The following is a 16,807-nucleotide window of genomic DNA, read 5'->3' as shown; positions in this document are numbered from 1 at the left end:
CACTCCACACAGCGTTGGTTCGATGTCGGAGACGTAACACTGTTCAGAAACTGCAATGCTACACATACCAATCCACATGTATTCTGCTTGCTTATTTTTTGGGGATTGACGTACAGCAGGACTAGCACAACAGCGCTACATCTCATCACAGGGCAGAAAGCCTTTTAATTGGACACGTTTCTCTTCGCTGATTGTATAACTCTAAAGTGTCTGCATAAGAAAAACAAATCCACAAAATGAAACATGAATAAATTAACACTGAAACCTTGACATGGCAGTTAAACCTGAGTTCTGTTTTGGAAGTGGTCTCTTTTTTTTTTTTTTCTGATGATAGTACTCTATTTCTATTCAGGCATTGATAAACTCTACTATACGTTTTCGAGTCATACACTCAACCGTTTTCTGTTTGAATACATTAAATTATTTCACAGTTTGCTGTCAAGTCCCCCCCCCCCCCCCCACAACCCCTACTTTATGTTGTCAACAAGCAAACTCCTCAAAGTTGCCTAGAGTCGGGTGACGAGGTAACATGTTCGGCGTGAATCCGAGACTGTCCGAGTGACTCCGGAGGGTGTCACAGGTGCTCTGCAAGACAGAGGGAAGGGAAGGAGGGAACACGAGTTGAACCGGGTTAAGGGAGGGGCAATGAAGGGAGTCATAAGGATGAGGATGATGATGATGATGAAGGACATAAATGAGCCACAGGTAAAATGAGAGCGACCGGGACGATGGAGGGGCGTGGAGGAAATACAAAAATAAATAATAGCAAACAACGTATGTGGCGAGGAGAAATTGTGCAAAAAACAGAAATATTAACGCATCAGAAAGGAGGACAGGATATATGATGGAGGGCCATAAATGACAAAAACATATGTGTTGACAAATGATGAGGTAATGAATACAACAGATTTGGAAGTTCCAAGATCAGCCACATCGCACATGTTTCACAGGTCGTGGAAAGAGAAAGAAAAATCATGGCACGATGGAGAAAGATGAATGAAAGGAGGGAGAAGAGAAAGAAAACAGCATATTTTCAGTGCTGCTTTAACACTAGCATGTTCAATTCTTATAGTTACGGAAGCTGAAACATCCACATATGTCTGCGTCTCCCTGCATGTGCAAAAGTGCTCGCTGAGTAGATAACTCCTGATACTGTACGTGGACGACAACCGTTGGTAGTCCCGACGGCATAACTGGCTATTCCAGCAGACAAAAGAACCATTTAGATTTTGTGCAAACTCACTGCATGCAGACCTGCGATAACATCACAAAGTAATGCATCTAGTGATGTTATCTGGCAGGAGCCTCAAATGCATTGCCTCTAAACGGACCTCTGTGCTGCGGGGAAACAAATAGATCTTGTGTGGATCAGCTTTTTCTGCAACAATTCAATAAATATGTAATCTGTTTTCACAGGAGCACTGCGCTTTATCCTATTGGGAAAGAAAGCATCATTATTCAGTGGAAGGAGCAAGTATTGTATAGTGCAGAGTCAAAATGATTATGCACTTGGAGAATCCAACCAACTTCGGTTGAGCCGATAAATACAGAAACACGCCACACTAACCTGCCCTGACACCACGGTAGATATTAAAAATGCTCTCTGCAGTTGGATAATTACCCCTCTTTTTTTTCCTACCAAATCATTCTGTAGCCACTGAGGAAATTATGTATGAAATGGTCTCAAGTATGTATGAAAGAGAGGGACAGCATGGGAGGGAGCATCTATTATCGATGGGGTGTGCTACCTGGGGGCATGATTAGGCGTGACACCAGGGCTGGTTGGGTTCTCTGGAAACTCCTGGAATAGACATGATGAAAAGAAAGATGGGTGAGGGTGACTGAAATGAAAATAAAACACAATGCAAATGCTAAAAGGTAAACGTGCCAGGGAATACGGCAAGAGACTGTTTTCCCCCTCAGTGATATCGTTGAAGTACCGAAGGAAGATGGCTGTTCTGTTCTTTTTTTTTTTTTCACAAGTAGGGAAAACAACAGATGATTACTGTCATCCAGAAGTGTTGACGATCACGAAGGAGAATGAAAGTCAAACTCGGAATTGAGTCTAATAAACAACTGAATGCATTACTCTACTGTCGGGGTGTTTGAGAGGAGAAGTGACAATGGACTAGTTGAAAAAAAAAACGGTTATTGAATGTGAGAGAAAGGAAGTAGAAAAGGATGGTTTCTTGTAAGCAGGTGAACATATGACATGAGTGGGGCAGAACACAGTAAACATCACACTATGTTTGTCTCCAGTAGAAGCATGACATATTATAAATATCAGCCCGCTAATGCTTCTTCGACTGCCATTGACTAAAAAAAAAAAAAACCTCCTTCATCAATATGTTGGCTTGAGTTAAAATATCTCCACTTCTACAGTAGAGAATAAACAAAGTCTCTCAATCTTTTCTTCCACTTCAGCTATCGAACCAAATCCTGAACCGCGAGGCAACTGAGCATGCAGACAAACACAAACCACATGCAGAGACAAACCCACGGCTCTTTCACCGGTTTGAAGAGACATGCGGTTGAATTGCTGGCAGTGAAAAAGTCTTGGGCTTGTGTGGCACACAACAAAGATTTAGAGGAACCGTCTGCACTTAACAAAAAAAATCTGCTGAAATGCTTTTGATTAAAACAGCACCAGAAAGAAAGGAAATGTTTGAGCTTTTGTTGGTGATTCCACCCCTACAATGAGCTGCAGAGAGGGGTCAGTGGCTTTAAGACCACCAGTGGTCCCCATGTGTTGAAAAGAAATGGATTAAGTGGTTGTTTGGATTTTTCAAATGCTGTTCTTTTTGCATCGAAAGGAAAGTTTAGTTATTGTTTGAGAAATCTGATGGTTAGCAGTTAGACAACTCATTAAAACATAGTATGAAGCATAGTATGGAGCTCATTTAATGCTGGTTGCGGCACAGAAACGATTTATGTTGTCCACATATGTAACTAAATAAGCATGTTTAACAACATAGGCTCAAAGATTTAAAAAAACAAATTGAAGTGGACCCTAGTAACTTACTTATGAGACACCTTAAAAGTTATTCATTTACTAGCTACCAGAGAAGATACTCACATTTGAGCTTGGCATTAAGAGGAATATGATGAATAACGTCCATTTAGAATTTGACTGAAAATAGTTATTTCGCATATCTTTCTCAGCACAGTGAGTGTACCAACAATTCTACGACTTAAGCCAGTAAAGGTTGGAGTCAGCGGTGTGCTGAACATCTGCTGATATTAAGAAGCCTTTCACGTATGAATAATTCCTGCTCTGTGTAGAACTTACATAACAGTCTGCAGGGGAAGTGGAGGTGCCTCTGGAGGGCCACGGTGTTAACCCGCTGGGCTTGACTTAAGGCAGGACAGAATTGCCCCACATTATTCTAGCTTTCATTTTGAAGTTAAAATGGGTTTCATTGCTTTGAAGGCTTTGAAAATGAGTTGATCATGAAAAGTTAATAGAATCTCCAGATCTCTCAACCTTGCTCTATTTTCTGCTCATAATTACGTGATCAAGGGCTACTGTATATTGTGCAAATACTGAAAAGTGTGTTGGTGTGTGCAATAAACTACGGTAAGGGCTATACACTTTAAATGTAAGAGCAGTTTACGGGTCATGAAAACTAGTTCATCCAAAAGGTCAGACAATTCCCTTCTCCTTTCCATGCATTAGTTTAAGAAACTCAAGTAGCAAAACATTTGACAACTAGAACACCTCACGGTTTAATACCTCCACCAACCAGTCATGATGGAGTTTACATCCATGTCTGTCCAAAATGTCCTCACTTTTCATCATCTTGTCCTATTAGACTTTTGAGTTATTGCCCAAAACGTGTTTTGTGAAGTCACAGTGACCTCTGACCACTAAACTCTTGTCAGTTCATCATTGAGTGCAAGTGGACACTTGTGCCAAATTTGGATAAATTCGCTCAAGGGGTTCCCAAGATATCACGAGAATGGAAGAATGGGACGGACGGACGGAAAATTTGAAAACATAATGCTTTCCGCCCCGGTTATTGCCGGCACGGCGGCATTAAAGAACCTTGTAATAGGAGGCTTTGCTCCATGTAAATACTCATCTGTATTCCATCTGATTTTTGTCATCATAGGGCATAATTTGCTCTGCTTCTCTATAATATCCACCATGTAACTAAAGTACCATATGCACATAATATTAGATGCACTGATTATGCATTCACACAGTGCAATAAAAACAAAATATATTATTAATGATTACGTTTTCTAGCACAATACAGCTCTATGGTAAATTGAAACTAATGACTGTGGTGTGGTTTTTGTGTTCTCTCTGGTGCTGTTCATTAAAAGCATTTCCATTGTGTTGTTATTGTTGTTCCTGAGGCTCATTTAACACTTCACATTCATTCCATTCAAATCAAATGCATCCCGAGAGACTGAAATTACCAGATTGTCGCTCTGACAACGCTGTGGTCTTTTCTTCCGTATGAAGTAGCCCAATACCTTATCCTTAAACACCTAAATGTGAAAATATCAGATACACGTTATTTGAAGATGGAAAACATCCTGTTTAGTGACAAGAAGATCAGACATTAGCAGTAAAAATATGTGCAATTTACATTTTGGGAAATATGCTTATTTGCTATTGTGCAGAAAGTCAGATCAGATGATAACATCACTCACTACACGGCACGTTTACACCTCTTTTTGAACACATTGAATAAACAACATCTCATGTTAATTAGTGAGCTGCACAGGTGCTGGTAGATAGATTTTGTTACCTTCAGACAGAGCAAGGCTAGCTGTTTCCCTGTTTTCAGTCCTCATGATAAGCAAAGCTAACGGTTTGATGGCTGCAGATTCATATTTATCGTACAGACATAAGCACATGGTCTTCTTTTCTGACAGAAATCTCCTTAAGTTTAGGCAACAAACCTACTTGGTTAGGTTTAGTTAAAGATTGTGGTTTGTGTTAAAAACAAACACTTTCTGGCAAAAAGCCCTGAAGGCAAACCTCTCCTCTGAATAAACTTATTTCCCAAAATGTCTAACTATTCCTTTAAAATTAAACACAAACTCTATAAATATATTCAAATGTTATCTTTGACTTATTTGACATGGTGTAAAAACAAACAGAGTTACACTTAACTATTTGTCTCTGTAGACAGAAGAAGAAGTAATAATTCAAATGGCATGACAATGTTCACAGGTTTATATTCTAATAGTAAAAACTATCACTTTACCTCGTATAGGTAGTCAAATATTTCCAGTATTGTTAAGACACTGGCTCCGATAAACAGCCCCATCTGCCCTCCGATGTCACCTAGAAGAAGAGAGATTAACAGATATGGGCGGGTACAGCCGTTGAACAATGGTGCGTGAAAGCATTCCCGGCGCTGTCACTTCTGATTCAGTATCTCTCGGGGTAATCTGAGCGGAGATGTCAGAAGTGTCCATCCAGCCCCAACTTCTCATCAGACCCAAAACCCGGCTGCCCTTGCAAGAGCATCAGATTATGAAAATGTGCTCAGCCTGTTTCACAAGTTCAAAGAGGAAACCTCAAAGCACCAGGCGTGAACACACAATGTGAAATGTGCGACGGGGCTGATACCGAGGTCAACCACGTCCCTCCGACAAAATGAACCTGAAAATGCGAGAGATTCTTACCGAGGAGCCCTGCAATTTCATAGGCCTTCTTCTGCTCAATCTTCTCATAATTCAGAGCTTCAAAGAAGATGTCCATGACCAATATATTTTCTCTGGAGAGAGAGGACAGACAAGAGCACACTCAAAAGAGTTTACAGTAACACCAAAATGACATCTCACATTTCCTGTGTAACTATCTTTCATTATTGTTACATTGAAGGTGAACGATGGAGACCCAGGTCATGCTATGCCAACAACACATCCATCCAGCCACCGACAGAGGAAAGAAAAGAGGCTGAGATCAGAATAACGGACCGCTACCCGACAATACTTACCCAATATATTGCTCAGTTTTGTTGAATTTCTTAGCCAGATATTTAGCAGATGCCTTACTGGGGATCTTAACCATGGACAGCTCCTTGCCATAGCGAGTCATGTTGCAGGGGGTCTGACAGACACAGTAATCGTTGTCTTTCTCTACCAAAAAGTCTGTGGATGATGAAAGTTTATTTCAAAAATATTGCGATCACTGCCAAGAATCAAACAAACCTGCAAACAGAGGATCTCTCTAAAAATATCTCCGCACACAACTGAAGAACTACATTCGCTGCCATCGTTCACTTTCCATGAAAGCAAATAATGACTGAAGTTATAAATCAGAGGAGGAGGGGGGGGGGGGGGCTCTGTGAGATTTATGTGACATCGGCGAAGCATAGACGCATCACAAATCTTTCTAATGGAATTTTTAAACAATAATTTTACTTTATTATTTTTGCTTTTGCTTCGGCACTGTCTGAGATTAAAGTAATTTCAAGTTAAAATGACAGCGGTGTTATGTAAAAAAGCCTGAATAAAAAATCGCGTGGCACTGCTGCCGAACACCTGGTTGAATTAATGCACTCGTATTTCATACTTCTGCGCTAAAGCGTGTGGGCTCACCTAAAGCCGGGTCAGCACAGTCTTTGTACTGCTCAGGTGTGCAAACTGTTGAGGTCCCTGTTCGAAATAACATAAAAAGGGGAAAATAAATCACACAGATCATATAACAATTTTTTAAAAAGCGACATTTCAATCTCTCTGAAATCATACCAGGCATGTGAACCATTCTGCAGTTGCAGTTCTCCAGCAGGTACCGTGTTTCACAGTCGATGCGGCAGGCGGTGATGCTGTACGTGGTGAAGAATTCAGAGTCTATGGGAGTAGACTTGCAATCTCCCCAAGGCGGCGGGAGGTACTGAAGCTGAAAGAGCAAACAGCACATGTTTTCCCCCTCAGTATGTCAGCACACAGGATTACAGCGAAAAACATAATGCAATGCCCAGTACACCTGGAGGACAACAAGCTGACAAAACCAAACACAAATGTTTCAAACATAAAAAAAAAAAGAAAGAAAGAAAGAAGCATTTCAATGAGAATGTGCACTGAGACAATATTGGCACAAAATGTCCAGTCAGACATGACATAATCGCTCATGTACGGCAGCAAGCAGACGTCATGCAGAACATTACTGATGCAGGTCTAGTCCCCGGTAGGAAGCAGAATACCACGGGAATAGAGACGGGCTTTATAGAAATCTGTAAAATATGTAGATTCAGACAGGACACCACAATTAAATGGACAAATTGTACAACCCTGGGAACAGAATTCAGAACAATAAACAGCTTTTGAATGAACAAATAAATGAACTGAATTTAACAGACCGTATAAACTATTAAATCCTATTTTATAGTAAATATTTGATGAATTCCAGATGAATAAAGTACTCTCCAGAAGCTCATGAAAGTGGTTTTATTCTTGATTAACTATACATTCTTATCGAAGCCCATGGGAGTTTATTATAAAACTACTCTGGCCTGCGAAGCCCTGTGAATTAAACAAAGAAGTGAAGTCAGTCTGCAGTCTCATTAGAGGTAAAACTCTCATTAAAAGGTTGAAGAGGAGGTCATTACTGTTCATATAAGAGTAACTAAATGAATCCACTAATCAGGAATGTTTAATGCCTTTTTAATGCCATTTTTTTTTAAAGGTTTTGGTTCACAGTGAACATTTGACCCATGGTGCTCGTCTTATAACTGCAGCAATGTGCCCCGCGTGCGATGTCTCTCTAACACTTTAAAGGAACTCCTTTTTTTGGTGCACCGACATCTCACCGGCAACAAGACTCGCAGTCCGTTTTAAAAGTCTTGTTTACAGCAGTTTATGGTAATGCCTGTCTACCACTCATTTTCATGACAAAAACAAACCAATTATTTATGAAGGCTAGCGATGCTTGCTTGGGCATTGGAGCATATAGCTGCTAATTGCAGTGGGAGCTGGCCAACAATCAATGCCAAAGGCTTCTTTTGGCATTGATTGATGCTGATATTGTCCCATTAAGGTTCACTGTAATTCTCCATCATCTCCAACAGTTCTAACAAGGCTAACTCTGACAATCTAATGGTCAGTTACTCAATAGAAAGTAACAGAGACGGAGTGCAGTTCACTGACAGAGTGGAAAGGAACTAGCAAACATTATTTAGCTCTTATTGGACTCCATTTCTAGCCCACAAGCTCTCGTAACCGGTGTTTAAAAAACAATGCCGAAGTCTTCATGGGTGATAAAACCCACATACGCATTGTCTGGTCCCTTTCAGATGACAGTAAGTAGCGTTCCAGTGGATCGCCCCGGTCACACAAAGGCAAAACAAACCAAAAAATATGTACATGGTGGTGAGAGGGTAAAGCCAGACGACAGCTTCGATGAAGATACAGACTCGGATGAATGGATTAAAGCTGGAATGAAACCCAGGAGATGCTCTTTACCGACGTCTATTAGACAGAGAAGACAATGGCGACAAGGACGGACAATGCTGTTGGATGGTGTCGCTTCAGTCACACATAGGGGGGGGGACAGATGGATCCATTCCTCAGGGGGGGGGGGGGGGTGTACTGATGGGTGTGTAGCGATTTAACGATACAGTAACTGTGGCATGCAGCAAGCCCAAACAGTCATACGCTACCCTCTGCTCTTGGCTGGAAACAAACGTTTGGAAGCCGGGGGCGACCCCGAAGCCCAGCTGGTGGAGGAAAGGAGGCTCTGACTGAGTGTGAAGCTGCACCTTTATGCCGGCCTCATAGGACATCTCATCTAGGGCGAGGGGTGAGGGGTGAGGGAACACAGCCCACATGATTATCAAAATATTAAGGAGGAGCAACACCAAGGCGAGGGACAGACGGTGGTCCAACTCCTTCGGACAGAGAGACAGCCCGTTGTCAGTATAACAACAAAACAGCTACAACTCCCATTCTCTTTTTTTATATCCAGTCAGGCTGTTGTCATCCAGCATTCGTAGCTATACCTACAGAAGATAATCAATGTAATTCGTAGATATCCATGTAATCATGAACGAGCAAGTATAAAGACTGCAAAAGCTCTCACAGGGTGGTGGTTGGGTCAAACAAACACTGTTCGTTCACCAAGTGAAAGAAGAACTTAAGGTTGATTTTTCTTTTGTCTTTTGTCACGTGACTAGCGTACTTCAGTAACGGCATTTGCGTAGTTATTTGAAACCAAACAACAATCTTTTCCCAAACTGAACTAGGTATTTTTGTTGCCTAAACCTCCTGTGAAGACGGAAGTCTTGCTGGAAGTTCGTATAAAAACGGACGGAAAATTCAGTAGCGTTTCGTGAGATATATCATACGACACATTGTATGAGGATACGTTGATCTACTCAGGGTTTAATTTTGACTGTTACATAATTCTTCTGGAGGTACCGTTGTGTCTCTCTGATCTCATAAATCATAGCTTCCTATAGCTTCATCCAGTTGTCTATCATTTCACTGAGAGCAGTGTCGCTGTACTCGTTGGAGACTGACTGAAATTAATGCCGGCCAGCCTTTAATGACAGTCTAATTAATTTAGCACATCTTGTAGGCCATAAACACGTCTTTCAGCTGTCACTGGTTTGGACATTCGTGTCACGATTATAAATGGCAATCCATGCACTTTTGCTTTCAGGAGGAAACTTTGTGATGGTGATTAATATATGTGATTAATGACATATTCACTTCTTGGAGATGCCTGAATGATTATACACTTGGAGCATTTTACAACACTCGTAAGGAGAAATGGAAAAAAAAATATACATACAACATGTTTCAAAACTGCTTCCCAAAAAATAGAATTTGTCATCTTTGTGGTGTGGTGTCTGTTTTAGGAGACCAAGCTCTGCCTCCATCATCCCATGTTATTCTGCTAAAACAATGGTGGAAGATTTTATTCCATCATTTATCTCATGCTCGTGAAACTGACCGAGACCATTAACTTTAGGAGCAAAATCATTTAAATTAGGCTTGATTAATTTCTCAAGTAATGAATTAGATTAACTGCTGGGGTATCCATTACGTCAATACTTCACAAGGACTGATTATGCGGTGGGAGAATTGAATGAGCCTGCGGCACATTACAAAAAACGCACTTGATCTCAAAGGTAATCATTGCAAAATCCTAAAAAATCCTTTGTGGCACACAGGCGCCATTTTCTCGTGACTTACGAGGAGGGTTTTTCAGTTTGTCAGAGGATATTTCCCTTTTCTGTCACTGTTTCCATTTTTTTTGATTTGTCTGCAATTCCAGTGTAGATAAAAAATGCCCAATTTGAATGTGTTGTCTTGGCAACATCCCACGACTGCTGTACAGTTTCATTACATTTGGAGAGGACGTCCATGTGAGCTCAGTGTTAAGACCTTGAGCACAGGCTTTCCGATCAATTTGGACTCAACTATGGTTATTGCTTTCAGTCCCTTACTGACGGGAGTGAGTGGATGGTTGAGGGCCAGAAACCGATTCTCCACAGAACCTGCCTGGAGGCTTTGTTTTTTAGCCTCCCTTGATATTGTGTGCTAGAACACCCATTTTATCGTTTCCCTAAATCATAGCACATTTTAAAATATGTCTTCAACATAGCTGGGGGGTCATCTTTCTCATCAAACAGCGCATCAAATAAATAAGCTGATATGATGACGGGTGAACCAGGCTTCTTGGTTCAATATAACATCAAAAACATGATGATAATATTAATATCTTTCCCTCAAGATACGGCTAATCTTGAGAGGGCGTCTTCTGAGGTCAGATATTTATAGTCTTTCAAGCAGTCGGATTTTGGCTCGCAATGATTTCAGAGAGAGTTTATTATAAGAAAACCACCTTAACTTGTGTTTATGTTCTATTAACCAGAGTTATTGTTTTGAAGCCTGCTGACCATGGCTGTGTGGATTTTTCACAACATCCAAATAAATTGTATTCTAAAAGTAGTGAAGCGTCAATATTAAAAGAAAAACAAACACTCTGAGCTGCCACATATTTTTGTGAAGTCTGAGGTTCTTTTTGGCCGAGATAAGCACAGTATGCTTGTATGCTTGCATCCAAACATTACTTGGTCCTGCTCTATCAATATTCCTTGGCAGCTATAATCCCAGTTTCATGTACCAAGAAACGCCGGGTGTTTGTATAACACCTAAACCGCACATTTATTTCCCACACAAGGGTAAATCAAAAGATCTGATTTTGCTCCCGTCTGTGTGACACAGAGGTGATGGGCACTGGCTGGCGAGGATTCGGGGACAAACACAGGAAAAAAAAAGCAGAGCAAAGAAAAAAATAAATAGCCGAGGTCGGAGGGGAGGAGGCCGAACATTAGGTACCAGTTGTTGTTGACATGACACAAAAGTTTGAAAACCAGGGGCCACACCAAATCCCAGTTGGTCAATGAAGGGCGGCTCGTCCTGGCTGTGGATCTGAACCTTGATGCCTGCTTCGTAGGAGGTCTCATCTGTGGATACAGCACGCCAGAAAATGTAACAACAAAGTGCGGTCGCCTGTGGAAACCGCCGCCGTTTGGCTCTGCCACTGATACTGTGCCTCAAGCACTCATAAAGCCCATGCTGGAAGTTAATATCAGACTCCAGCTGTAGGAAGTTGGAACGGCAATAAACAGATTTACAACCGAAGATCTACTACTTGCTGTATACTTTATGAATGTACGATACAGTGGCTGTATCAACGAATACAATATATTAGACCGGACATCAGTTGTAGACCTGGAGAAACATATCAAGATAATACGTTAATAAACAGTAGCAATTCTGCAGAGATTTAGCAGTAAAGGGTATGAGGAGACCAGGGGAAATCTTGGAAGTTTGTTATCTATATGAAGTGATGCATCCTCTTGTTACAGTAGTGACAAAGGACTAGAAGAGTAGTTTGGACTTCCAGGGTGACCCAACAAGACGGAGGGGTTTTTCCACAAAAGGGTTCAAATGTTACCGCACTGACCTGTCTCTCCCCAAACCGGCAAGTATTCATCCTGCTGAATGTCCAGCATGATCTCCAGGCCGTTCCCCGTGCCGCCTTTCAATGTGGTCAACAAAGGGTTGTTGTCCAATCCGGAGTTGAACGTGTAGCATTTTCCGTAGCGCGTGTAAATCTGTGAAGAAAGAGCACAGCAGAAACGGCATTAGCGAAAAAGTCACAGCCTTCCTCCGCGGCAAATTGTGCACCTGTACGAGATGTATTACATGTCAGCCTGTAATTGTGCAGGACAGCTAATCATTGCGGAGGCTTTGTGATTATCTGAGAAAGCAGCGCCGGCGTTAAACAGGCACCATGGCTCTGATTTGAGGAATTAATGAGCTTTCCTCAGCAGCAGCAGCAGCAGCAGCTATCAATCTTTACCCAATTTCACTCCAGATTTCCCATGAGTAAGTTGGGGTGAATGTACTATTTTGCAGTCATTAAATAAGAAACATCTGAGGTGGAGGCTCTATGGACACACAGACCGACTCTAAATTGGGTTTGTAAAATGTATTATTTGTGTGTCTCTTGACTTACAAACTTCTTGAGAGGCCGGACCTGTGCCAGTAAAGCTCAGCGGTACTTAACGCCTGATGTGCAATCTCCATTTGCTCACAGCAAACATCTTTCCCGTTTAATTAATCCAGTCAGTTTAAGTTACGGTATTTATTTTCAGCTTTTGCATCAGTGCTTACAGTTGACAGATACACTTTTTTTCCCCCCAAAGTTATTGGATATTCTCTGTGATTGAAAAAATTCTCCATCCTCTGCAAAACAAGTAAAAACAAATCAGTATGATGATTAGAAATGTTGACATTTTAAACTGAACTCTAAAGTTTGGATAAAGACTAAGAAAGCTAAAAATTCTGAATACGGCTCGAGGGTGTTGAGTAAACTCACACTAAGTTTATCAATTTGCGACGAGCCTATCAGCCCGTAGAATTGATTGGTTATGCAACACTCCGAGGAACTAGAATATCTATTCCTCCTGCATCTCAACACAATATAAGAACCCGCAGAAGAAACAGTCGTCATTGTAGTTCTGTACCATTTAAAATCGTGACAACTCCTACAGTACTGCAACCTTACACACAACTTCATCACAGTCACATATGCATCAACATCTGCTTGTTTCTGATCCCAATAAACACAACTACACACTTAAATGGGGGGATTGTAAATGAGTCACCACGACATCATCAATCATCACGAAACTATGGAGGCACAGAAAGGCTTGAGGAAGCTTTGAAGCAACTTAAAAAGGCTTAATTGTGTAATTTAGTCACGTTTGAATATTTAACATTGTAGATTAAAACCACTGAATATTTAGCACTGAAATATTTATATATTTGTGAATTTAAAGGAATTTTCTGTAATAATAATTACAGTAATATCAAGTAATGCGATTTTAATAACTTGATTTTCAATAACGTTCTAGATCAAGGCTGATCAAGGCTGATTGGAATCAATGAAACTTCACATTTTTAAGCATGTAAGGCTGGAAAGTGAAGGGATGTCACCTAATGGTTAATTTTGACTACACGGTGTGGTGGTGAGGTCGAGCTCAGAGCAAAAACTCCACCAGCGTTGCAAAGCCGATCTCCAGAGATGAGAGGCAGCGTTCCGTGTCCACACACACAGACGGACTCACATACAGCTCAGACAGACGGAGACAGCGCTTTGGTCCTTTCCCTCTGCTGCCTAATGAGCTCTGCAAAGTGACAAGGGACCTGGTTTTTAAAGATTCAGATTTAAGTTCAGATAAATAAAAGCGGGAGCTTCATTCAGTCTCACCACCGCAACACCGTTTCAATCCCAAAAACTAAGATCGTGCATCTGCACAGGTTTGTGCAAAACAGAGAAGCCTCCAAGGACATCTGACACATCGCAGTGTGCAGGACTTTGCATTTCAACTGTCTCAAGACCAGTCGAAGTCGTCACAGTTACAGGTTTGATTCTTAGGACTCTGTAGCTATTCAGACCTACAGAGGCAAGTGGTGAAATGTGATGCCAGTGACAGGTTAGTGTGTGAAATCTACGACTGTGCTCCCAGATATAAATTATTCTCAGTGCAGTAGAAATAAATGAGTCCCTCTGCATGCATACTTCTCACTGCAGAAGTTTCTGTGAGCCTTTTTAAATAAATTCTAGATGGGGTTAAAGGATGCGTAGAAATAACAATAATAGTGCCATTATAGTTCACAAACATCTCCCACTTCCTCCATGCAGCATTCAGTGCTCACTCAAAAAATGAATGGGTGTAATAGACGTACGTCTGGCGTTTCAAATGAGAAGCTCAGCTGCCTTTTTGAAACAAGACCGTGTATTCCACCTGCCCTCCAGATGTTTAATCAGGAAAGCTACAATTTTAATTTGAACTGATTTACGATGTCTGAATTATTAACGCTTCAATCTTTCTTCCTTAATCCTGTTGTCACGGGACATAAAGCAAAAAAGGCGTTAAAGCAACGGGAAATTCGAGAACTCTGCAGCGACAAACTCGAACAACTGTAATGCAGACGCAGAAGTCATTGATGATGACGCGACAATGAGATTCCACCACAACATGAAGGTAACATCGTATTTGTTTCCTTGAGTGACTTTTTCAGAACATGACGCTTAATTAATGAGGAGAAATCGGTTTGTGTCTGAGAGGCAAAAACAGGACAGGCTTTCTTGTTTGCAGCTTTGAAACATCCGACACCTTGAAACACCCTGAGAGAACGAGGCTGCGTCGTCAAACGCTCGGATGAATTATTAACACACCTTGTAAACAACATTCGCATCCACACCTGACAAACACCCTCTTTCTTTCTGTACATACAGTGCTGAAGTTTTTGTAGGTGCAGGTTTCCCCCCGGAACTTGCACTCCAGCAGCATCTCCTCCAACTGGTGGCCGAGGCGTCCCATCATCTCGGTGGTGTTGACGCTGTAATCAGGGGGCGGAGCATAGTTGTCGAAGTTCAGCAGGCTCAGGAGACCCTGCGTGTGGCTGTCTTTGAGGATGGACAGGCCCCTCTCCATCACGGTGTGGTTCGAGTACATGAGGTCCATCCAGTAGCCGCTGTGATACAGGTCGTCCTTGGTCAGGGAGGACACGCGGAACACATTTTTGTTGCAGAAGGTAACGGCTGGGAAGGACATGTTGTGAGACCACACCATGTAGATCTTAGTGATGGCCGGGTAGGACATCAGGTAGAGGATTCGATTCCAGGACCAGGTGCACAGGAGACTCAGGCAAAGGAAGAAGGCCATGAACCAGATGACCCGCTGAGGTTTCGACTTGTCCGGAGAGAAGACGAACTTCAAACCGTGGATTTTGGTCTTCATTATGAAACTGAACGTGATCTCTTTCCACGTTGGTTTGAGCGAGCTGGACTCAGTGTTACGGAGACGGGTCTCCTGGGCATCGTTGCCTTTGTGTGGCCCCAGGGCGACTGCTTCGGACGTGGCTGCTTTAACCATAATTGCTTGTGTCAAGGCAGGGGCTTCACCGTCTGCTGTTTTCTTAGTAGCCCACCCGAGACATCCTACATTTACACACAGTGGCTTTCTCCACAACCATGTCCAGGTTTGTGTATCACAGATTCCAGGTAGCAGCGACTGGAGTCCCAATGTGCAGCTGTCCCACTGTTCAGGCTTGAAGATTCTTTGCCGTGAAGATATTGAAAAAAGAAACAGGGAACTGAGCTCCTTGGGGGAGGTAAAAATTGATTTACATACTGATTCCTTTATGAGAGAAACAGCTGAATCACTCCATTAACGAAAACCATCAAGCGTAACCATCACCAGTCCTTCACCAATAGATAAATGGACGTGATAATTGCAGATGTGAGCGACGGCTTCACTCCCAGAGGCAATCACTTTGAAAATCCGGAGAGGCTTACCCCTGTTGCTCTGATCTTTCACTCCTCCATCTCCCTCTCCAGTGGCAGACAATACTTGCAGATTTCGGAGGTTTTTCTCTTTGTGCAGTAGCTGCCCGGAACCCAACTCCTCCCTTTTTCCACAGATTGAAGAGATGCTTTTTTTACACTGTTGACTTGCAGCCTGCAGAAAGGAATATAGAGCTTGTTGCCTCTCCACATGCGAATGGAGAATGAGGTGGAGCCAGTGGATGAAATTGTTTTTCCCCCGGTGATGAAGTAGACCTCCAATGGCATAGAGAGACGAGGGGGAGGGGAGGGGGGGGGTGTATCATTGAAAGTAGAAATAATTGTGTTAACGAAACTCTGCAACAGAAAAATAAATAAAAAGTCTGAAATTATTTAATATTGGGAGAATCCCCGGCTTGCTCGTGGATCTATAAATCTATATAACTGATAAGTGAGGGGAGTCAGATAGTTGCAGAAAAACACAGCAAAATCCTCAGAATGTGTTGGAAAATATCCGTGATGGCACATTTCCTAGTTTGCCTTTTTCTGCCAGTTTCAAATGTAATTTCACAAACGCAGCGCAATGAGGGCTGACATCCTGCTGCATGCAGAAGTGGCTCTGGAAGATATTAAAAGGTGCTTCGCTCCGTTTATGTGAGACCGTCAGAGGATTCTGTTTGGCAGAAGGCTCAGCTTCACACTGAGACTATTTTTTCGTTCATTATGTTTGCTGGAATCTTTTCAGTCTGTAATGTGACTGCTGGCTGAGTAACCTGATCACCGCTCTGGAGATAAATGGTTGTAAAAAAGGATTCTGGAAAGTGAATAAGTGTTGGATTACTGTGTGTCGTTGGAGTAGAGGGGGTCATTTGAAAGTTGAGACTAAATCGGACTAAAACAATTGGATTCAATTCTAAATCAGTCAATTGATTCTGTATTTAAGTGGCAATCCTTAAGATTTCAGTCCTGGTT

The 16,807-nt window shown here is 41.9% G+C and overlaps 1 protein-coding gene across 1 annotated transcript; it reads right to left on the bottom strand.

Annotated features, from left to right (window-relative positions):
* Positions 1 to 506: 506 nt before the first annotated feature.
* Positions 507 to 15,425, bottom strand: asic1c (acid-sensing (proton-gated) ion channel 1c; the record flags this gene model as incomplete). Its single annotated transcript, XM_079173270.1, has 11 exons — positions 507 to 585; positions 1,749 to 1,801; positions 4,426 to 4,497; positions 5,223 to 5,302; positions 5,647 to 5,738; positions 5,961 to 6,114; positions 6,565 to 6,621; positions 6,715 to 6,865; positions 11,311 to 11,438; positions 11,942 to 12,092; positions 14,784 to 15,425. The coding sequence occupies 11 exons, from the start codon at positions 15,423 to 15,425 to the stop codon at positions 507 to 509; spliced, it is 1,659 nt and encodes a 552-aa protein (XP_079029396.1).
* Between the last annotated feature and the right edge of the window lie 1,382 nt (positions 15,426 to 16,807).

The sequence above is a fragment of the Pholis gunnellus genome, assembly GCF_910591455.1.
Source record: "Pholis gunnellus genome assembly, chromosome: 14".
NCBI classification, from domain to species: domain Eukaryota; kingdom Metazoa; phylum Chordata; class Actinopteri; order Perciformes; family Pholidae; genus Pholis; species Pholis gunnellus.
This window is presented reverse-complemented; position numbering and strand designations above follow the sequence as displayed.